Source organism: Cnephaeus nilssonii, assembly GCF_951640355.1.
Source record: "Cnephaeus nilssonii genome assembly, chromosome: 7".
Classification (NCBI taxonomy): domain Eukaryota; kingdom Metazoa; phylum Chordata; class Mammalia; order Chiroptera; family Vespertilionidae; genus Cnephaeus; species Cnephaeus nilssonii.
In genome coordinates this window covers 48,095,590-48,119,439 of record NC_137078.1, presented here as the reverse complement: position 1 = coordinate 48,119,439, position 23,850 = coordinate 48,095,590, and the positions used below count along the sequence as shown (strand labels likewise).

General features: G+C 43.1%; 1 protein-coding gene and 1 pseudogene across 2 annotated transcripts in view; one reads left to right on the top strand and one right to left on the bottom strand.

Annotated features, from left to right (window-relative positions):
* The first annotated feature begins 4,835 nt into the window (after nucleotides 1–4,835).
* LOC307103464 (large ribosomal subunit protein uL24-like) lies at nucleotides 4,836–13,587 on the top strand (annotated as a pseudogene). Its single transcript has 2 exons — nucleotides 4,836–5,262; nucleotides 13,514–13,587. The product of its transcript is annotated as a large ribosomal subunit protein uL24-like (transcript).
* A 4,990-nt stretch (nucleotides 13,588–18,577) lies between these two features.
* PIGK (phosphatidylinositol glycan anchor biosynthesis class K) overlaps nucleotides 18,578–23,850 on the bottom strand; it is a 99,786-nt gene continuing 94,513 nt past the window's right edge. Inside the window, exon 11 of the mRNA XM_079777110.1 lies at nucleotides 18,578–21,605. Within this exon, the coding sequence (XP_079633236.1) occupies nucleotides 21,489–21,605 (117 nt within the window). The 3' untranslated portion in view covers nucleotides 18,578–21,488. The remainder of the gene's footprint in view (nucleotides 21,606–23,850) is intronic.

Here is a 23,850-nt window from a genome sequence, read left to right as displayed (position 1 = left end):
GAGTAGGTGGGGAGGGGAGGTGCATCAGACCAAGGCAGGGCAAACCTCTGGTGGTTCCTGAAAATCTTTGCTCCAGGGCGCCACAGTCCCACCCAGCGCTTGCACCTGCTGCCGCCCCCAGCCCCATTCGCACCTGCTGCCGGCACCAGCCCTTATCACTCAGTTCCATCAGAGGGTGTGAGCGGTGGCTGCCAGCCCCCATCACCCCTGAGGGCTTCTCCACCTCCCCCTGCTCCTGAGGGGTGATCAGGGCAGCAGCCCTCACTCGCACTCACTGCTGGTGCTGGCCCCAATCGCTCCATGCCATCAGTGGGTGCAAGTAGGGCCAGCGCCATCAGCATGTGGGAGTGGCGGCGGCGGGAGCAGGGCTGCCGGCAGACAGGGGATCAGGGGCCAGCAGGAGGAGCCCGGTGTGGGCGCTGAGCATGGGGTGGGGGTGGCTAGGGACCCTACTCATGTACGAATTTCATGCACTGGGCCTCTAGTAACTGCATAAGTCTTTATACCTAGCAGTGGGAAGTATCCAGCTTATTAATCTTCAATATTGCTGTAATTATTCTTGGCACTTTGTATTCCCACATACGATTTTAGAATCAGAGTTAGCACCTTCCACATTTAATAAAACATGCTGGGATTTCTATTGAGATTGAATTGATTATAAGAATCATTTTGGGGAGAATTGACAATTTAACAGTATCAAGTCTTTCAATTCATGAACTCAATTTGAAGTTTTCCATGTAGAGGCTTTCCACATTCTTATTCTATTAAAATATATATTCTTAGGTACTTGTATTTGATAGGTTTGTTTGGTGCAAATTTTAAATAATTTTTGTTCAACTTAATTTTCTACCTATTTGTTATTAGTATAGAAAAATTTAATTTTTATGTTAATCTTATATCCAGAATAACCACTAAATGAACTCTAGGATTTGAAAAGTTTGTGAATTCTTTTCTTCCTATTTTTGTGAAAACTGACAGGTTTAGTCCTTTCTTTCCAATCTTATATTTTTAATTTTCTTATTATAGTAATATTTCATATTCTTATTAAGTAAGACTCCTAGTGCAGTGTTGATTAGAATTGAAGAGCAGTCATCTCTATTTTCTTCCCAACCTTGAGGAAAATTGTTTAATATTTCACCAAAAAATGACGTTAGTTGTAGGCTTTTGGTAGATACACTTAATTAGATGAAGGGCATTTCCTTCTATTCCTAGTTTGCTAAGAATTTGTATCTTTAGTGTGTTTTTGGATTAAAGTAAATGCTTACTGTGCATCCTACCTAATAATAGACAAATATGCAAATTGACCATAACTCCGACACACCCACAAGCCACACCCACCATCCAATCAGAGCGAGTATGCAAATTAACCAAACCAAGATGGCTACAGCCACAGAGAGCAAGGTTTCCTAGGTAACAGAGGAAGCCAAGCTTTCCACCTGCCCTTGCCAGGCCTAAGCCTCCACTCAAGCTACAAAGTTTCAATTATAGAAGGTAAATAAATTCAAACAAATGGTGGCAGATTGGAGCTTGAGAGAGCAGGCCAGGGTTGCCGCCGGCAACAGGGGAAGCAAAGCTTTCCGCACACCCTGGCCGGGCCCAGGCCTCCACTTAAGGCTACAAAGTTTCAATTATAACCCCAACACAAATGGCTGCCAGCCGAGGAGGGAGCCCCAGGCTTGGCTCCGCTCCAGGCTACAAAGTTTCAATTGTAGAAGGAAAATAAATTCAAGATACCAGGGCCTCCACTTGGGTTGCCAGGGGTGTGGCTGGCCTGAAAACCACCACAGGCCCCTCACTCAGGCTGCCCCATGCCCCAAGGGAACCCCACCCTGATCAGGGACACCCTTCAGGGCAAACCAGCTGGCCCCCACCCCTGTACCAGGCCTCTATCCTATCTAATAAAAGAATAATATGCAGATTGATCATCACTGCAACACACAATATAGCTGCCCCCATGTGGTCAAAGATCCTGCCCCCATGTGGACACATGATGGCCACCACAAGATGGCCAGCAGGAGAGGGCAGTTGGGAGGCACCTGGCCTGCAAGGGAGGGCAGTTGAGAGGGACCAGGCCTGCAAGGGAGGGCAGTTGGAGGTGATCAACCCTGCAGGAGAGGGCAGTTAGGGGTGACCAGGCCAGCAGAGGAGGGAAGTTGGGGGCAAACAGGCTGGCAGCAGAGTGGTTAGGGGGTGATCAGGCTGGCAGGCAGAAGCGGTTAGGGGCAATCAGGAAGGCAGGCAGGCAAGCAGTTGGGAGCCAGCAGTCCTGGATTTTGAGAGGGATGTCCGACTGCCCGTTTAGGCCCGATCCCACTGGGCAGTCGGACATCCCTCGAGGGGTCCCAGATTGGAGAGGGTACAGGCTGGGCTGAGGGACAACCCCCCTCCGTGCACGAATTTTGTGCACCGGGCCTCTAGTCTATTATAATAAGCATATAGATTTTCTCCCTTATTCTGTAACTGTGGTAAATTACATGATTTTCAAAAGGTAATACAAACTTGCGTTACTTGAATACTACTAAACCTCATGATGTAATATCCTTTCTCTATATTATTGCATTTGAGTGCTAATATTTTTTGAGGATTTTTACATTATTGTTCATGAAATAGCTTGATATAATTTTTCTTATATAACTTGGTCAAGTTTTGGTATAAAAGTTATGCTGGTGTCATTAATAAATTAGGAATTGTTTCCTCGTTTTTATTTTCTAAAAGCATTTGTGTAATTTTGGTATTATTTCTTTCTAAAGTGTTTGGAAAAATTGAAGGCATTTAGAACTCTAATTTTCTGTGTGAAGAGATTTTTTAATTATAGATTAAATATCTTTAATACATATAGAGCTATTCAGAGTTCTAGTTCCTCTTGGGTCAATTGTTTATTGTGTTTTTTAGTAAATTTTCCATTTAATCTAAATTGAATAAAGTTTTTTATAAGTCTCTTTTTAATTTCTATAGGATATGTAGTATATCTCTTTTTCTCATTATAATTTACCAGAGGGCTCTTGTCTTTTGTTTAATGTGTCCTTAAATTTTTTATTTTTATGATTTTCACCCTCTCCTTTCTTCAGTTAAATTTACTGTTCATGTTTTAGTTTCTTGAAGTAGAGGTTTAGACCATTGATTCTTCAACCATTCTTCTTGTCTTGTGTAATATATGCATTTAGAGCTATAAATGTTTCTCTAAATTCTGCTTTAGCATCACCCTACAAGTTTTAAATGTGTTGAATCATATTATCATTCAGTTTAAAATATTTTCTGATTTCCATTATGTGTTTTTTCATTAATGCATTGGTTATTTATATGTGTGTTGCTTAATTTCCAAATAAGTAGGAATTTATAGAAATATTCTGACTACTATTTTCTAATTTAATTCCATTGTGGTCAAAGATCATAAGCTGCATGATTTCAGTTTTTGAAATTTATTGAGATTTGTTTTATGGCCCATATCTTGTCTATTTCGATTAATATTCCATGTGTACTTAAAAAAAGTGGATATTTTTGTCATGGCTGTGCATAGTATTCTTTAAATCAATTAAGTCAAGTTCATTGCTAGTGTGGCCCAAATCTTTTATATACTTACTATTTTTTTCCTGCTATTCTATCAGTTACTGAGATGGGTGTATTGAAATCTAAAATTATTATTGCAAATTTTTCTATTTCTTTTTTAGTCTGTAAACTTTTGCCTTATATTTTCAAAATGTGTCATTAGGTACATACGTATTTAGAATTGTCATATCTTCCTGTTGACGTGTTACTATGACATGTCATTTATTGTCTTTAGTAATACCTCATTTCTTAAAGTCTCTTTTGCCTGGTATTAATATAGCTACATTTGCTTTGATTTTGTTAATGTTGGGATATCTATATTCTTTTGTATCCTTTTACAGCTTTTTTGTGTTTTGTCTTTTTATTTAAATTGTTGCTCTTATAAATAGCAATAATTAATATTTTAGTCTGCTTGGTCAAATAATAATAGTGAAGTATTTTGAAATTCTCTATCCTTCCATAAATCTACAAATATTTTGCTATAACTATTTTGAGGAACATACAAGTTTATAATTGCTTTATCTTCCTGGGAAATTAATTTTTATAATTTGGTATTAACCACTTTTACCCCTAATTGCTTTTTTCCCAAAGTCTGTATTTTTCTGCCAGAGTTCTTTTGGTTACTATTTTTGGAGGAATATCTTTCTTTTTTCTTTTTTTACTTTCAACCTTTCATGTCCTTATATTTTAGGCCTTTCTCATAAACAACAACATTTTTTTCTTTTTCAAATTTGACAATTTCTTTTATAGGGAGTTAAGTTCATTTCCAATTTGGGGGAATTAATGATATATTTAGACTTGTTACTATGATCTCACTTTGCAATTTCCACTCATTCTTCTTTAAGTTTTTCTTTCTTTTATTGCCTCTCTGTTTCAACTTTGTATAGTTATTACTATTACTGTTGTTCCACCTTTTTATTATTAGTTTGGAAGTTATATACTTAAGAAATTCTATGATTAATCAATAATTGTAATTTTTTTCTCCCTGCCTGAATAATCAGACCTTAGAACCCTCAAATTCTCAATCATAAACTCCCTACGTACAGTCTATTTCCATCTGCCTCATTTTCAATGCCACACATAAGAAATCATTTTCATTTCATATAACATATGTAGTTTAAATTTATTTTAAAAAATTGAAAATATAAATGTGTTGAGGGCAAGGATTTGATGGGAAAGCGTGTGTAATCTGGAGCCATCCATTCACGGGCACGGTGGCTCTCAACCTCGAGGTCCCATACTCTTTCGGTGGCTGAGCAGCAGCCAGGGAGAGGGGTCAAGATGTCAAAATGAAGTTCAATCCCTTTGTGACTTCTGACTGGAGCAAGAACCATAAAAGGCATTTTAGTGCACCTTCCCACATTCTCGGGAAGATGATGTCTTCTCCTCGTTCCAAAGAGCTGAGACAGAAGTACGATATTCGATCCATGCCCATCCAAAAGAGTGATGAAGTTCAGGTTGTTCAAGGACATTTACAAAGGGCAGCAAATTGGCAAAGCAGCTCAGGTTTACAGGAAGAAATATGTCATCCACACTGACAGAGTGCAACAGGAGAAAGCTAACGGTACAACTTTCCATGTGGGCATTCGCCCCAGCAAGCTGGTTATCACTAGACTAAAGCTGGACAGAGGCGCAAAAAGACCCTTGAAGTTAAAGCCAAATCTCACCTAGTAGGAAAGGAAAAAGGCAAATACAAGGAGAAACAATTGAGAAGATGTAGGAGTAAGACAATCTTAGATACAACTTTCATTAAAAACTTAAAATGTATATATAAATGTATACTTCTTTACTTATTTCTATGCTCTACATTCCTTTCGGCATATCACAAACTTTATATGGGTTTCTTTGTATTTTTTGTAAATCCTTTAAGAGTTCCATTGGTGAAGATTTATTTGTAGGGAAAACATAGCTGATCCATATGCCTAAAAAGGTCTATTTCATCCTTGATTTTTAGACATAAAGTTCTAGGTTAAGAGTGATTTCCTCTCACCTCTTTAAAGATATTGTTCCACACAGTCTCCTGATTTATGTTGTTGCTGACAAGTCTTCTATCATTTACTATTATTACTCTGTTCAGCTCTGGCTGCTTATACAATCTTGTTGCTGTTAATGGAGTCCTGAAGTTATGCCACGATATGCCTACACATGAATTTTCTTTACTTACTTTGCTAGATAAACAAGTTACTACATATATATATATATATATATATATATATATATATATATATAGCCATTTTTATTAATAATAGAAAATTATTAGCCATTATCTTTTCACTGATTATCTTTCCTACATTCCCTTTATTCTCTGTGGGGGTTTTTTGTACTAATATTAGATACATAATAGATCTTCTGATTTATCTTTCATGCTTTTAATTATCCTGATATATAAAAACCCTGGGTCCATCACATCCACAACAACCAGAGACTTGACCTAACGCCCAGGCTGTGCACACAGCAGGCTCTGGTGGGTGGAGATTTGTGATAGCAGAGATGGGGACAGGAGAGGCAGGGCCGGCACTCACACTCACTCACAACTGCACACACGCACAGACACACACAGTGCCCACCAGCTCACAGCCTTTTCTCCCTTTCTTTCCCTCCCTCCCAGCTTGCTCTCGGAGCCTCTCTCAGAATGAGGAAACAAAACAGACTGGGCCTGAAGAGGCCTGGATGGAAGGGAGGGCAGGCAGAGGGTGGAGCGGCCCCCACTGGCCCCGCCCCCTCCCAGCTGGCAAAGAGGAAGAGGGAGCCAGGGAGGCAGGGAGGCCTGGAGGACTGCTGAGAAAAACAGAGAGACAGAGACTAGGCGAGACTGGGATGGAGAGATGGACACAAAACACACTGGGCCTGAAGAGGCACGGATGGAAGGGAGGCCGGGCAGAGGGTGGAGCAGCCCTGACTGGCCCTGGCCCCTCCCAGCTGGCAAAGAGGAAGAGGGAGACAGGGAGGCAGGGAGACCTGGAGGACTGCTGAGAAAAACAAAGAGAGACAGAGACTGGGAGAGAAGAGGCCAGCATGGGAGGGCAGTTGGGAGCAACCAGGCCGGCAGGGGAGGGCAGTTGGGGGCAAGATCAGGCCAGCAGGGGAGAACAGTTGGGGGCAAGATAAGGCCGGCAGGGGAGGGTAGTTAGGGGCGATCAGGCAGGCAGGCAGAGAGGTTAGGGGCAATCAGGCAGGCAGGCAGAGGCAGTTAGGGGTGATCAAGCAGGCAGGCAGGTGAGCAGTTAGGATCCAGCAGTCCCAGATTGTGAGAGGGATGTCTGACTGCCGGCAGTGGGAATCCCCTATAGGGTCCCCGATTGGAGAGGGTGCAAGCTGAGCTGAAGGAATCCCCCGTGCACAAATTTCATGCACTGGGCCACTAGTTCTTTTATATTTTTCACCTCTTTGTCTTTGTGTGCCACATTCAAGGTAAATTATTTAATTCTATTCCTCAATTCACTAATTGTCTCTTATCTTGTCTAATCTGTTATTTAATGCAGTCTAACCCAGACAAACTCAACAATTCAGAGCAGTATTCTTTGGCCCAAACCTATATTTCTATTCTTTTTTTTTTTTTTTTTTGTAGAACATTTCTTTGTAGACTCCTTATTGAACATGTAACTATATCTATATATATAAAAGCCTAAGCAACTGGCAGACTGGCCGGTAGCTATGACATGCACTGACCACCAGGAGGAAGACGCTCAATGCAGGAGCGGAAACCACAGACATGGAAACATGAAACAGACTGATGAATCTCAGAGGAAAAGCGGGAGGGTGAAGGGCAGGAAGAGATTAACCAAAGATCTTATATGCATACCAGAGGCCCAAAGCACGGATGCACTGGTGGGGTCCCTCATCCTGGCCTGTGGGGATTGAGCTGAAATCAGCTCTCTGACATTCCCTGAGGGGTCCTGGATTGCGAGAGGGCATAGGCCAAGCCAAGGGACCCCACCAGTGCACGAATCCATGCACCAGGCCTCTAGTAATCCATATCAAATCACAAAACACTCAAGGAAATATGCCACCCTAGGGGAGATTCGACAGAAATAACTAACCACACTTTGTATATTTTAATTAGTTATCAGGAACAAAATATAAAATAATTATATATGGCATTTTAAAATATTTTAAATGGATTTTAAAATAGGAAAGTTGTCATAGGAACAACTACAATTCCCAGTAGCATCTTCCTATACTCCTGCATACCAAACCGTATCAACCTCAGGGGGGAAAACAACCTAAATAAGGAACTTAACATTTATCTATGCGAAATTTAATTTTTCTGGTGTCAGCCTGTCAAAACAATTTTAATTGTCATCGCTCACACATCTAATCTCTTATTGTTTGTTCCAAGTGTAAAGTTGATAAGAATATTATTTGGGAGATGGTTTTTCAGCCACGGCTTCCGTGCAGGATAAGAGAAAGCCCCTGATTTGGATGGAACTGATCTACCTGGAATTTGTTCTTTCACAGATTTCACCCACCCCCCCGCCTTTTTTTTCTTTTTTTTACAACGGGAGCCTTTAGCAAACATGTGATGGAAATGCAAAGGCTCTGTCTATATCATCCCCCTGGCCTGTCACAAACCTAAAAAAATAAACTAAATCGGCACTTGGAGACCACTGTGTTCTCTCTCTTAGGTTCCTCCATTAAAACAGAATTTTCAAATTCCTTTTTTTGTGACTCTTGGCTGACTTCCAGGGTGACCCTTCTCGGCAGTATGCTGCTGTGGTGTTCAGCTTCCTCTCTTCCTTTTGTCACACCACCTCCTTCCACCTCTCCGACCCACCTGTCTGCCTCATTCCTTCCCTGGATTTCAAGAGGGATGTGAGCATCTGGCCTGGCGTTTTTAGTAAGGGATAGGATGAAACAGGGTATTGGGGAGGGTTACCTTGATTTTTTTATGCACTACCTTTCCATTATCGCATCTTATTGTCCTACTTTGAGGTGGTAACAAGGTGCGGGTTTGATGGCTCCCAAATGGCCCACCCAACTAAACCCTTCATGAGACTAGAACTGTCCCTTCTGTATCTAATAAGAAGAGATCGAGAGGGGAGGCAGGCTCACTCACAGGGTCAGAGAAGATCACAGACAGCTCACTGGCAAGGATTCATTCCCACCGTCCGCACAATAGGGAAGCTGATCCTCAGAAGTCTTTGGATTTCTGTCAAGTATTTTCAACAGAGACAGGATTGTCAATAGCAACAGTTTCCACGGAGGAAGCGGGACCAAAGCTAAAGGTAAGGGGAGAGAAGTGAGCTCGGATACAAAAGGAGGAACTCCACAGGGGTTGGATAAGAGAGCTTAGAAATCAAACTGGAAATAGAGGCTGTAGTAAAATTATCCTGGGCCTGAAATTCCAAGTTGAAAGTGTGAATTTGGTGATGTTAGCAGTGTATCACTGAAGTTTGCTAAGCATGGAAGTCATATGGGTAAAACAATGCTTTAAGAGGTTCTAGGAATGTTAAAAAAAACACTTTTTTCTACTAAAACTATTTTTTAAAGAGAAATAACTTTAAGTATCAGTGTTTCGGTTTGTACAAGGTTACTCCTTGTTCTCGGCATAATTCCACATGACTCCAATCGAGAGAGAAACAAATCTTATTTGACTTATTTTAATAATAATAAACCTGTATCCTTAATACCAAATATCTTTCCCCTTAAATTAATCATCACTATTGCCGTGTGTGTGTGTGTGTGTGTGTGTGTGTGTGTGTGTGTGTGTGTACGTGTGTGGTCTCGGCCTGATTTTGGCAAATAAAGTGAAGAAGTTAAACAGCTGAGGGCGGAAGAGGGGGCCCAGTTTTCCAATCTGATTCAACTCCAAGAGGACAGAGTTACTGCAAGCGGAGAGCAGGGTGGCTGTGCACTCGGTGGAGTGAAAGGCGGGTGAGCCAGTCCATCTCACAGGCCCACTCTCTGCCCCCTTCCCAGCCGTGTGCCTCTCACTCTGCTAACCCTCCCTTTTCTGTAAAGCTGGGGCTCTCGTATTGTGTCTTTGGTACAGCGCTGCAGTGAGAATTAAATAAGAACACATGAAAAGCTCCTGTCCACGAGGACTCGGTCCCAGCAGAGGTCCTCGGGGCCTGCTCTGAAAGCAGTGGCTAGTATGTCTGTGGAGACTTAGGAAGTCAAAGTTTGCCTGGCCTCCCCTTGTTAAAACATCTACCTGCCCAGGAAGTGCTCCCCACGCCATGCTTTCCTTCCTCCGGCCCACCTTCTCTGCACCGGGTCTTCTAAGACTCCTGTGTTCCGCTGATGGAGCATTTCCTGGTCTTCCGCTGGAGCTGACCTCTCTTCCCACTGTGTTCCGTTCGGTGGTCTCTCCCGGCTTTTGTTAACTGTCTCACTCCCCACGGGAGACGGGGGCTCCTGGGGTTCAGGTGTAGCTGGGATTCATCTCTGTATCTCCAACACCTATCACGATGCTTGAAACCAAGTAGAGGAGTTTGGGAAAGGGAGAGAGGGAACGGTAAATTATTTCAGTCAACAGGAAGAGGTCCCTGTCCTCTGGCTCATAATCTTGTGGTTGGTGGGGTGTGGACGTGTAATGCTGACACGGGACAGTGGGACCCAAAGGCTCTGTGGGGTGGGGGGATGGGAAGTGTGACCAGGGCAGCCTCTGGAGCCTGGCTGGTGAGTTAGAAAAGTCTTCAAAGTAATCTAACCATTTGATGGGATAGATTTGTATTGTGAGTCATGTAGCAATGGGTTTATGTCTTTTCCCCAACAGGTGGTTTCTTCCCTTTTGAAAATAAAGTTTTCAGGAATTATCTTATCTCTGCTGGAAACCAGTGAAATAGGTCAACTCCTTTGCATAAGTCAACAAAATTGAAAGCTCATTGCACAGGGTGATGAGATAAAGGAGCACAGAGCTTTCGCACCGATTCCTCTCCTCTCTCCCTGTGAGGCACTCATTCAACTCTGGCCTGGACTACATGGCCTTCCAGGTTGCCTTTCTCTGATTCATTCTGTCCCCAGTGCACAGGGCGACTCATAAACTACAGCTGACCTTTGAACAGTGCAGAGAGTAGGGGCTCCAACCTCCCGCACAGTCGGAAATCTTTGTATAACTTTTGAGTCCCCTCCAAAACTTTACTAATAGCCCACTGTTGACAGGAAGCCTTACTGATAACACAAAGTCAATTATTAACACACATTTTATATTATATTATATATATTACATATTGTATTCTTACAATAAAGTACGCTAGAGAAAAGAAAATGTTATGCATTTACTGTGTTTATTGAAAACCACTCGCTTATTAGTGGACCCTCACAGTTCAAACCCGGGTTGTTCAAGGGTCCGCTGGACTGATTTTGCTCAGCACCTGCCCCTGAAGCCTGACCAGCTGCTGAGTTAGTCCGCATCCCGCAGCCTGGCCTCCCTCATGGGCTCTAGCACCATCTCTCACGGCGCCGCCAGGGGCGTCGGGAAGCTCTGGCCACATCCGGTGGTTGATGGTGGCTCCGGGCTTCACTCTGCCACTCCTGGCGCCTCGAGTGCTGCGTGTGTCCCATCTAGTGACAAGCCTTCCCACCACAGTTGTCCCCTCTGTCCCCACACAGCCTGCAAGGTTCAGTGGAGTAAATACCTGCCATTGGCAGTCCCGCTTCCAGTTCCCACATTTTAGGCCAAAGTGCCACATATTGTCTTTGAAAAATAACCCCTTCCACTCGTAACCATGTGGCTTCTGGGGGCTTAGCTCTACGCACCGCTCCAGGAGCAGGCCCTGACTGGCTTAAACCTACCAGCACATCCCGTGTTACACACACACACACACACACACACACACACACACAATTGGTTCAGGGATGGAAACATGACCCTACGCAGGGGTACACACTCCCCCAGCTCACAGTGCTTTAGAGTCTGAGAGTGCTAACGCCCTATTTGCTGCCACAGGAGAATCGCCTTAGGCATGGAGCCCTCACGGAAAGTAGATCTGAGAGAGAGATCTAAGAATAGCATTGAGTGCTGGATCAAGCTGAGCCTGAAGACAAACTTCTTCTGAACAATTAACTATGTAAATAAATATTTTTTTAAATCTAAGCATAGTTGTGTTGGATTTTCTGTCATTTTCAAAAAATGGGTATCCCACCAATACTCGCAATTCAGTAACAGCTCTGGAACTCCCCTGGAGTGGAGCTCTCTTCCCCACAGTCCAGCCTCCGCATCCCACCTGTAAATGCCTCAGAGACAGAGGCTGTGCCATCCACAGAGAAGGCATCCACACTTGACAAATATGGGAGGGATAAAAGGCAATGTATAGAGTAGATCAGCACCAGGGAGCAGCCAAGTGCAGTGTCAGTACAGTGATGTTTGTAATAATCCACCTCCCTCTGGACATTTTGCTTGGCTGTGGCTCTCCGATGAGAGTGTGGTTCTCTAATGAGAGTGTGGAGAACCACCGCCTGGTTGGCAGGAGGCTTAGAGATGCAAATATAGCCAGATATTACCCAGAATCCATCCACTAAATTATAGTATAGTAGAAGAGAAAATTAAAGGGTGCACTAAAGAGTCAGTATTGCTTTATAAAACTTTTTAATTGTATAGGTACATAAACATATATGTGCATTAGATCACACTGTAAAATGTACTTCTTAGTGCCAATGGGAGTGAAATATTTGTGAAAACCCCTGATCCGCTCCCACCTGGGATGACTCTACAATACAGAACACAGAAGAATGGAAACAGTGTGTGACATTAAGGGACTTATTTTGTAAAACGCCTTGTTTACTCACACAGATATATGCATACATATATGTACTGAGTCCCAATGTGAAATGTATTTCTTGCTGTGGGTGGTAGCCCAAAAGTCTGAAAACCACTGATTTGCTTTCTAACTGAGGCCAGAAATATTACAAAACAGTGTGAGTGCCGGAGCTGCAGCCGGCGACGTGAAGACGGGCAAAGGGGACACAATGCCCTGAGCACCGGGAGCTCTGTAGCAGGCAGATGTAGGTGCGGAATGAGTGCCGGGCTTCTAGGCAATTGTGGAACGGCAGGTCCCCAGGGCTGCTCACAGAGCCGAGGCAGACAGCAGGGCTGGGCCACGCCGGGCCCGTATCTTCCCATCCGGTCTCCATGCCCAGCTCTTCAAGGTATTGCATTGAAAGCCATGTAGACACCGGGGCCTCCGAGAGAGGCTCAGCATGGAGCTGCCTGCCACCTTTAGCTGCCGGCCTAGAGGACCCCCAGGGCTGCTCTGCAGGGAATCTGACCTCCAGAATCAGTTACAGGGACAGTAACAATAACAAAGGCCAGGTGTCTCTAAAAAGCAGGTAATTTGCTTTCTTAAAAAATTGTTTGCTCTTCCCATGTTTTAGATTGTTCATCTCTTGTCTCCTACATTCACTTTGAGTGTGTTCCAGTCTCTAAAGGTTTAGCACTTAGAGAACGTCACATTTCTTTGACTAGTTTTAGCTTCATTTTAATCTTCCTTTAAAATAAATTGTTTCAGCTACCTGGTTTGCTCTTTATATTCCATTTAAATTTCCCTTCCATTGCTTTCACTTTAAAACATCTTTGTTTCCCTTTTCTACTTTAGCTTTACTCACAACTATATACTTGAAATTCTAGCTTCTGATTTTAACACCTAAAATTTTATTTCTTTTACCCCATTTTACCTAGTTATACTTTATAATTTCTGAACTTCTGGTTTTGTTTTTTAACCTGTTTGATACATTATATTTATTCCTTTGATTTTATTTCTCTTACTTCAGCCTTAATATTTCTCCCCAACCTTTAGTTTTATTGTTGTGTGCTTTTTCTTATTTATAATTTTAATTACTCGTTTCCTTGTATAATGTGCATTTATCAAGCTGACAAGCAACAGAACTGTGAAGCTCAGGCTCTTCATCACTGTTCTATTCAGGCTTCTTAATCTGTAGGCACTTTTGTAACTAACTGAACAAGAATATTTACAGTCTGCCTCTAACATGCTTTTTTCCTCTTTTGATCCATCTCCATTCTTGGCAGGGTTACAAGAAACCTTGTTGCCTGAATCCTTCCATTTCTTGTATTCACTGCAAGGAGGACGGAAAGCTGCCTAAAGCTAGAAGAATCCAGGGTTTTTAAACAGAGTCGACAGGACTCTCGGCGGGTGGCTTCCAGGTGTGTGTCACCCGGGCCAGCTTCCGCATGGACTGCCAGAAGGAGGCACTCCCTCCACCTCTCAACCTCAGCGGGAGTCTCCCAGGGAAGGCTGCGGAACTAGGGGAAGGTGGCGAGAAGGGGGTCCAGTCCTTTGCCCTGGCCTCTGGCAGGGAAGAGGACTTCCCCTTAACCCAGAGGCATAATCTGAACAATTTAAATGACTGTGGTCAAGAATCTTACCCGTTAATACCATCTTGTCTGGGAGGGGGTGTATCAATCAAAGTCTGGCCAGAAGACTGACATCACATACTAAGCCAGTCCATGTTGAATGGGGCCAGCCACTGCCAGGTCTCGGAGGGGAGGGGGGGGGGTAAATGTGATTGATTCCATGGACATTCGCTCGCCGCTGCACTTCCCCGCTGTGACATGAGTGCTCGATCAGACGCAATACTTTGCAGAATGCCATGATGGTAGGTACAGGTTTGTGTGAGCTCACAGAGGGTAATGCTAGCAGAAGTTTAAAGAGCAGGGAATAGGAATCCATACCCAGAATATATCTCCCTCAGTGTGGACAAACTTCTGCCCGCTCTGTGGTAGTCCATGTAGCAGACCCGCACCCTGGGGAAGGGAGGCACCAGCCCCGTTAGTGGCCGAGAGTGAATGTGGGTCTCTGCTGTTGCTAAACTGGGCGCCCAGCAGCAGCAGTAGCCAGAGCAGCCTTGGTAAGAGAAATCCAACCTGTCGAGCCCACGCCGAGCCTTCACCCACTGTTTCTCGTGGACCCATGGAACAAGCACAGGGATGGCTGGCAGAAGAAGCCAACTGACACGCACAGAGTGTGGCGTTTTGCCCACCTGATGATTAAGAGCTTCGTTGGCAGAATGCTCTGGCGAACATTTGCATGGGGCACAGATATTCTGCACAGTCTGTACCCATTCAGAGAGGATTCAGAATCTAAAGTAAGAAAAAGAGAGAAGAGCTGGGTAACGAGGTGATAATGAACGGTGTTAAGTTCAGTGTTGGGTATGCCGAGTCTGAGATTTCTGTGGGCCTTTCAAGCACAAAGGGGCCCTTCTGGAATTCAAGAGAGAAATGAAGATATCGAAATTGGGCTGCAAATGAGGTAGAGGTAATAGTGGAAACCACAGACGGGGAGTTGAAGTTGGAGAGTTTAGGTCAGGACTGTGCAGAACATCGGGAGAGGAGCACCTGGAGAAGATGAGTCTAGGGAAGAAAGCCCCGGGCGGGGCGGGGCGGGGCGGGGCCATGCAGGCAACAGTGGGAGTAACCAGCAATTGTTACTTATTAAACATTAAGGAGAGAGAAGGACCACACAGGCGGAGAAAACCCCATCGGATTTGGCAGTTAGACCTTTGATATCAGTACAAAAAAATCATTGCAGGTGAGCGGTGGGTGCAGGTCGCTTCACAAAAAGGTTCGCGAATGAACACAAGGTAAGGAAGCCAAGTCAGTGAAAGCTGCCCATTCACGCAAAATAAGACCAGGAAATGAAGTAAAAGGGAGCTCTATATGGCATTTCTATATTAGCATTTAAACTTTTGGTCAAGAATATGTTTGTATATTTTCTGAAAACAACTCCGAGACCATGTGGATTCCGGCAACAGAGAGGAATCGACAGGACTACTCCAGCCATGAAGACAGAAGAGAAATAGTCCAGAGATGGAAGACGCTGACGTCGCCTTGCCATACTAGCAGTCAGCAGCTGTGCGTCACTGCAGGTTGCCCAGGACCAAACCAGAGAGGGTCGGACCTGCATTCCACCATTTGTCCACCATCCAGAACTGAAATATCATTGCTGACATGTGCACATAAGGAACTGTTTGACATTGAAATTTGGTCTCAAAAGAACTGTTGGCCCAGAAAGAAACTCACTACAGACTGATTCATTTGCCTTTCAGCATAACCATTATTGCTTGTCTCATTTTCGGTTCTTATAAGTGTATTTCTAGTAGCACATGATCTCACTCATCTAGGGGAAATGATGAACAATATAGACTGATAAACAAGAACAGACCCAGAAACAAGGAGGCATGGATCAGACTGTTGGGCCTCAGAGGGAGGGTAGGGGAGGGCGGGGATATAGGGGAGAGATCAACCAAAGGACTTGTGTGCATGCATATGAGCCTAACCAGTGGTTAAGGACAACAGGGGGGTGGGGGCATGCGTGGGGAGGGGTGTGGGATGGGAATGGGGGGATGAGGACAAATATGTGATACCTTAATCAATAAAGAAATTTAAATAAATAAATAAATAAAAGTGGACATAGGGTTTCCAAAGTTTTTAAGACGAGAAAGCTTGAACCTTTTATAGAATGAAAGGGAAAGCACGTCTATGCGAAGGGAGATGCTGGACCAGAAGAGAGGCACCATGCCAGAACAAGGGGTGGGATTCATAACTCAAACTCTGTGACCAAATGGGTGGGGGCAGGGATAACAGGGGGGGGGGGTCGGTAAATTTGTAGGACGTAGAGCAGGAAGTAGAGGTGGTCACCTTCCCCCAACTTAACTTTCAGATTACAAAGCATATTCCTCTGATGGCAGCAAAGGCTGACTTGGAGGGACAGGCCTGAAGAAAATTTATAATTTGGGATGTGCAATAGCGGGTGATGAGAGGGGAAGGAAGAAAGAAATCTGATCTGGTTGCTCAAAGGCCACTTCTTTCTTACAGCCTTCTCTGCCACTTCCCCTGACAGTAAGTACAATGTAATAATGTGTTTATATAGCAATTAAAAATACTAATAGTTCCTTTAAAAATCCCTATTCTGTGCCCTTACATGGCACTTGTCATTTTCTGCTATATAATTAGTTATCTTCAAGTGTGTCTTTCAAGAATTTGTTATGCTTTCAAAAAGAATCCTGTCTCTTTGTATCCCTCAGAGCATCTACTAGACGGGTAACATATTAACACAGTATTTCAGTAACGACTCCTATACAAAAACCAGCCTAAACTTCATGAGTAAAAACCCAATTTTTTTCAAATTATTATTTCTTACCATTCCAGGGATCCACGCGGTGCTTCTCGCATGGGGAGCTCTCCTGTGGCTGCAGTCAGGACACGCCTGGAGCCTCCCTCCCTCCATCTCTGGAGGTGGCTTGGACTGGTGCCTGGGCCCAGTAGGACTGTGGGCCAGCACACACATACCTGGCTTCTCCAGGTGGCTGGGCTCCAAGAGCAAGTGTCCTGAGAGCGCCAGGCTGCTGCTGGATCGCCTTTCAGGCCAAGCTTTGGAAGTCAGCAGCATTACTCGGTCACATCCCATTTATCAGAGTTCCATCATGCAGGCCCGCCCACATTCAAGGGAGGGGAATGCAGACTCCACCTCATGGAGGGAGAACGGTCACAAGAATTTCCAGGTCCTGCATACAACAAGTGCTAATTAAGTGCCTGTTGAAGCATTAGACGTGTTGAACAAGCCTCAGAAGGAAATACTAGTCATGGTGACCGGCTGGCTCCTGTGACCTCCCCTCTCTGGGAGGGACCCGAATAGACAGAGGTCGCCATGTTCTTACAGGACCTCGGCCCTCTGGCCAGGTGAACTCTTGAGACGGACAAGGTTAATCAGTCCTTCCACAGAAATGGGAATAAAGTGACTGTCCTCCTCCTTGTGGTGAAGAGAGGATGTGAAGCTCTGGAGTCCCCAGGCACGTGAGGAGTCAGCCTCCAGGAGGGGTAAAGGCAGCACGCAGAGAAACTCCGGGATATTCCAGTCCCCGGTGAGGCCCAGAGCAGACCTCCTTCTCAAAAGGTTATGAGATGTTGCAATGTCCCTCCAGCAAATCCCCCTCTTGGCCTAAATCTGTCCTAGTTGGGTTCCTATCACTTGACGCTTGACAGTTCTGACTCACGTGGGGTGGGGAGGAAGAGGGAGCCTCCTCCTGGAAATGCAGCCCACCCTGCGACGGCCGAGTGAGAGAGAAGTTCAGAGCGATTCCTACCCAGACATCCAGGGCCTGCAACGGGGAGACTGTCCATCAGGCCGTGCTAAAGGTGTGCTTACAACAAAGTGGACAGGCCACTGAGAGAGAAGGTTGACGGAAGACTGAGAAAGGCCTCAACCTATTCAAATAGGAGGGGAAACAGAAAAGGGAGACAAGAGGGTCTGCGGGTTGAAACCGGACAGTGTTGAAAGAAAGTGAAAAGAAACTGTTACCTCAAAAGGACATCTGCTACGAACAGAAGGGAACAGGGCGGTCCAAGGCTAATGTAACCCCCGGGCCTGAGTGGAGGTTGAAAACAAGAGCCCGGTAGAGCTCTGCCCAGCACAGGACAGAAGGCTGACTGCCCCTACGTGCCAGGCGCTGGACGACGTGCTTTAAATGCGTGACCTTAGTTACAGACCCCTAGGTGTCCTGCATGGTTCCTGCCAGCTGTCCCTGAAGCTCTAGCACAGGAGAGGACCACAGAGCATGGGTCATATCACACGAGCCGCACGTGCAGGCCCCTGACAGGGTGTTCCTCGGGCAAACCTAGAACCCTCTGAAGTCTCCGAGGCTGCAAGCGGCCCAGACAACAGGAATGATGGGGACCGCCTTTCCATGTTCGAAGTAACTGAATTTTTAATGATTGGTTTCTTAGTCACACCTTCATCCATTATCGATCCCATTATTCAAAAGTGTGCAGTTAAATTAACCCAAATATTTCAAAGCACATTTCCAAAAGAGTGAAAAAAGGAAGAGAATGGTGACCAGGGTGTACTGTCCATGAACTGAAAGACTCTATTCATGCAGCAGGTACACATGCAGGCAGGGCAGGCGGCAGCAATGAGGTACTGAAGACACTGCCTCTGTGATAAATGCCCTGGGGTAGGAGACATGACAATGAAGTAATGAGGCTGATTCCATACAGTAGAATTGCACACCGATCTCATTATAGACATACCTTGTGGGATGTTTATAAAATATTTCTTTCACAAGTTAAAACAGTATCTGTTACAGATGGATTTAATTTTGGTAAAATCAATGAAAAAAAAGTTGTATGTTAATGCAACATTTATTGTAAAGATTCCAGAAACGCATGAGTCAAAAATTCAAATTACGATTCTCACAGTAACTGTGACTGTGCTATACAACATACATAATGGAAGAAATGTTACCCACATACACCACGGTAAAAAGCACTCAGTAAGCAGAAACAAGCTGAGTTATGCTTGTTGTGGGAACCATCGTTTTCAACTAGCGAGGATATATAAAAATTGAAACCATAAATGCGTGCATTATTTTATGTACTTAATTCGAATTTTTCTTGATCCAATTTAATCAGCTTTGCATCCAAACTACATTTACCTTTCATACACTGCAAACGGATGTCTTTCATAATTTGCGAATCTGCATCGTTTGGTTTCCTTTACTCACACAGGCTGCCTTTGCAGAATGACATCAATATTCCCTGTCCCTCCCCCCAAAGGTCAGGATGTGCCTGCCGGGATCCATTTCTCTACATCCCTTTCCTCCCTGAAGGACACCAAAGAGACAAGAATCACATTGAGTAGCTTAGAAAGGTAAATAAGTGCCACCGAAAAAGGGGCACCGGCACCATTACCTTCCCCCTTAGCACCTTCCTAAGCAAATATGAGAAAAATAACACCACCATATAGTTAGTTTCCAAAGTGATTAGTCATAACATTATCTCATCTGATCCTCACAACAGAGAGACAAAAAGAAAACACATTTTGGTTGTTTAGCTCTTTGTGACTCCAACAGAATATATTTAAGGATGTGCTTTTATGTTAGCACTTAGAGTCTGGGCCATTTAATTGCACTTAACAATATTACCCACTTACCATATGCAGAGAAGGTACTTATTATTGAAGGCAGAATATACTTTATGCAAAAAAATCATGGTTACGAGCTAAACACTTAACATATTTTAAGCATTTTACTTTAACTATATTCTGAAAATTCAATAATGAAGCAGAAAGAGATACACCTGCCCTTTGAAACTCCGCCTGGGCAAAATGAATCCTGTGTATTCCATCCAATACTTCTTGTCCCAGTTTGGTTTTAACTAAGAAGGGCACCTAGCACAACCTCTGAAGAGGAATCCTTGTACTTTCCAGCAGTCTTTGCCATCAGGGCTTGATTCATTACATTCAAACTGAATTACTCTGATTCAAGAACAGTCACATTTCCTCTAAGTAGCCCCACCCCACTGGGTCATGACCTGGTGTGTGCGAAGGGTGAAATGGTCAAACTTCTTTGTCTATTAGCACTACTATAATTGGCTATTAGAATTTAGGTCTCCCCCCACCCCCACCCCCTCCTACGTACAGAAGGATCCTTTTCCACATAATCAGGTAAAATTGTCCCTTCTTCCTCTTTCTAGTGCACCAAAGACCAATTAACATGAAGATCCAGAGCTGGTGGGAAGCTTCAATATCACTTGTTCTAACCTGGGAGAGAACACAGTAAATCCTCAGCTTGTGAAAAGTATGACCACTTTGCATATAATTAGAGGGTAATAACCGAGTGCTAAAAGGAAAACAAATCCTAAAGAAGGGGCTTATTATGGAGAAAGAGTTGTCTTTTTAATGTTACCTACCATATACAACAGACCTTGCATTGAATAATGATTGACACATAAGTTCTTGGATAAAACATATAATCCGAAAAGGTATTCCATGGGACATGAATGCAACTTTCAGGGTCCCCCCCTTATATGTGCAGAAGCAATATCTGGGGCTGACAGCAAAGCATATTCAGAATACTATTTCCAGTTATTAGAAGGTATGAAGCTGGCAGGTAAATGATGGAGATATTGGGCTCTAGGATCTTGTCAGAGACCAGAAAAGGGGCTATTTACATACTGCCTTATGTGATAAGCCAGTCAGATGTGAAGGCAGGGCTATAAGCGTAAATCCTCCATACAGTCCACCCACTTTATGGGACTGTCTCAGGAAAACTATGGATCCGGCCAGTGGGCAAGTTTTACCTTAAACAGAATGAAACAACCTCTCTTTCAATAGGGAAACTGAAGCGAAAGTGGTCAATTCTAGATGATCACAGAATGAATGAATGCTTAGAAGTACAAAATGGTTGTTTCTCTTGAGCAGACAATATGTAAAATTCCCAAAGGTCTTAAGTTTTCCAGATAAACTGACAGCAAATAAGGTCCTGAAGACTGTCAGTACCATAGATTAAGAAACGAATTTTTCATACTTACTTATAATTAAAGCTACAGAATTCCATTAGTGACTGACAGTAAAATATTCACACATTAAAGAATGAACCAAAGAACAATTCTGGGAACAAGGTAAGAGGTCCAACAATAGAACACTGTTAAATACAGTACATTCATAAAATGGGTACTCTGCAGCCATTCCCAATGTGTTCTTGTAGAATCTCCAAGGAGAGGCAAATGGTTGATAATATATTGTAAAATGAAAAGTGAGGTTACAAAACGGTTCTATACAATCTCTATTTTAGACCCCCAAAAATAAGTACATAGAAAAAAAGACTGGGAGAACATACACAAAACTACGATCAGAAATTAGCTCTGCTGGTGAGAATTTAATGTCCTCACATTTTTTTCTTTTCCAAATGAAAAGGGGCTAACGGGAAATTCTTTTTTTCCCAAAATGAGTCAATAAGTATATTCTGACCTCTTTGTTCCATATTTTTAATAACACACCAAAGAAAAACATGAAAATATATTGAGTGCCATTTAACACTTGCATTAACAATTATTTTCCTTTAAGTTAAAAAACAATAGTGCACCAAATTTAGTTTCCTTATATTTTTTGCCAATTCACACAAGAGCAATGTATCTTTAAAAAGATACGACATAAATTTTCATCTAAGATTATAGTCTTCCATGCAGTCCTCCTTATGCATCATCACGTCTAGAAAATGAACTTCATGTGCTTGATCCCATAAGTTTTGAAGAAAACCATGATGATGAGTGCCCACAATCCCAGAATAAAACCTCCAGGAGGATGCCAATCTTTCAGCTTTGGTTTCTGCAAAATAAGGATGACATCACGTGGTAAATTTAACAAGAGGCAGAGTTCAACAATAGGTAAAGCAAATACTAACAGAAAATATACATTTCACAAGCTGTGTTTTAAGGGGGAGTAATTTACCCAAATTAAATGTCTTAAGATAGAAACAATGGTGAAGATTTCAAACTGGGTAAATATCTCAATGTGGCTCTAATCAACATCAGTTTCAAATGATATTTTGTTCCCTCAAAGGGGCCTTCCCTGACCACCCTACCCAACCATCTCCATTCAGACAAGTTATTCAGTAGCCTAACAGTCCTCACTTTGAATTTGCATGTTCATTAGTTTGTTGGTTTTATCCGTCTCTCCTATTAGACAATAGCTCTGTGAGGGTCATCTTGTTATATTCCCAGCACCTACCTGCACAGTGCCTGGCACATGAGAGATACTCATACAGTATACTAAGTCAGTGGAAAACAAAAGCTACCTGATCCATTTATCCTGACATTCAACAAATACTTGTTTGGGGGCCTGTGCCTTTGGCCAGGTTACTCCCTTGAGGTAGAATGCTCCTTACTCCACTGTGCCTATTCAAAACTCACTAACTTAAATGCCAACTCCTCCAGATTTTTCCAGCTGATATATGCTTTTCTTTTAATTTGTAGCTCCTTCTACTTTTACTTCTATCTATTATCACAGTTAACTTTATTGCTTATCTCCCTATAAACTTCCAGGGGTCAAATTCTGGCTGAGTCCATTTTACATCCCTTTCTCATCCCCTACGCCTCAACACTAAGTCAAGTGTCTTGTATGTTTCCTTGCCCAACAAGGACAGGCAAACCAGTCTTCCTCATTTAGTTGTCTTTCAACAGCTGCACTGTGGCCCTGAAATTGGAGGTCTGTGAGTGACTGTGATCTCTTTATGAGTTCTACTTCATGAATTACTAGCTAAGATTGTAAGGATAGTTATGATGAGAATCATATTTTAGACTAGTGTGGAGAGAAACTGTAATCTGAACTTTGCTTCAGTTATCATGTAAACTCCATCCAAGAACGGTTCATAAAACTCTTAGAAGAATCCACATCTTATGGTTTGGTTTTCCCTTATATAACCAGGACACTTAACCTCTTCACTTTTAGTAGTGCACGTTAAGAAATGTGGTGGTTTTTGTTTTGTTTTGTTTTTCATATACTTCATCTCTTTAAAGTGCCCCCAAACTAGGCATATGGGGCATGGTAGCAGATGATCCTAGTTTAGCCAAGCAAAACCACATTGATGCCTGCATGCCAATCACTAATTTTAGAAAAATTTTAGTTGAGATGGACTTGAATAAAGATGCACAAGGAAAGAAAAAGACAAGGGGAGGGGGAAGATGCACAAGGAAACAAAACATTTTTCTTAATGTTACAGAGAGAAAAATAAAACAAGATACAAGGACCACAGGCTAGATACAAAGAGAGCTGGTTACATAATTTTATAACAGCAAATTAAAATCTACATTGACGGAAATGATAGTGTCCTAAGGACATCATTGAGTCCTTCTTTCACGTAATTGTGATAGACTGTGGCAAAAAAAAAATAATAACCCCAATTCTCCATACTTCTCTGGGTCTAGCCTTTGCAATACGTTGTTTTATAGCAGCTCTCATCAAGAGATAGAATCTATCACCCATCTGGCGTGGCTCTGTGGATGACTATGAACCAAGAGGTCATGGTTCAATTTCCCTGCCAGGGCACATGCCTGGGTTGTGAGCATGATCCCCAGTTAGGGGGCATGCAGAAGGCAGCTGATCAATGATTCTCATCATTGATGTTTCTATCTCTCTATCCCTCTCCCTTCATCTCTGAAATCAATATATATATATATATATATATATATATATATATATATATATATATGTATTTTTTTTAAATGTGGAATCTATCTATATTCTTACTCCTTGAAGCAGCTGACCTTGTGACTTCTCTTGGCCAACAGAACACACACAAGCAACAGTATCCTAGTTCCAAATCTAGCCTCAAAAGGCTTGGCTTCCTTCTGCTCTCTCTCAGACCTCTGCTACCACCAGGACAACAAAATCTAAGCCAGGTTTCTGGAGGAAAAGGTGCCAGGTGAGGAAGAATTCAGGTCCCCCAGCCAACAACCAGCCAACTCACAGAAACAGAACCACCCAACCAACCCAGGGTTCACCACAGACTCATGAGGTCAGAATATGTGCTCATGAGCTGAGAACAGAACTGCCAGAACTCAGACTAAATTGC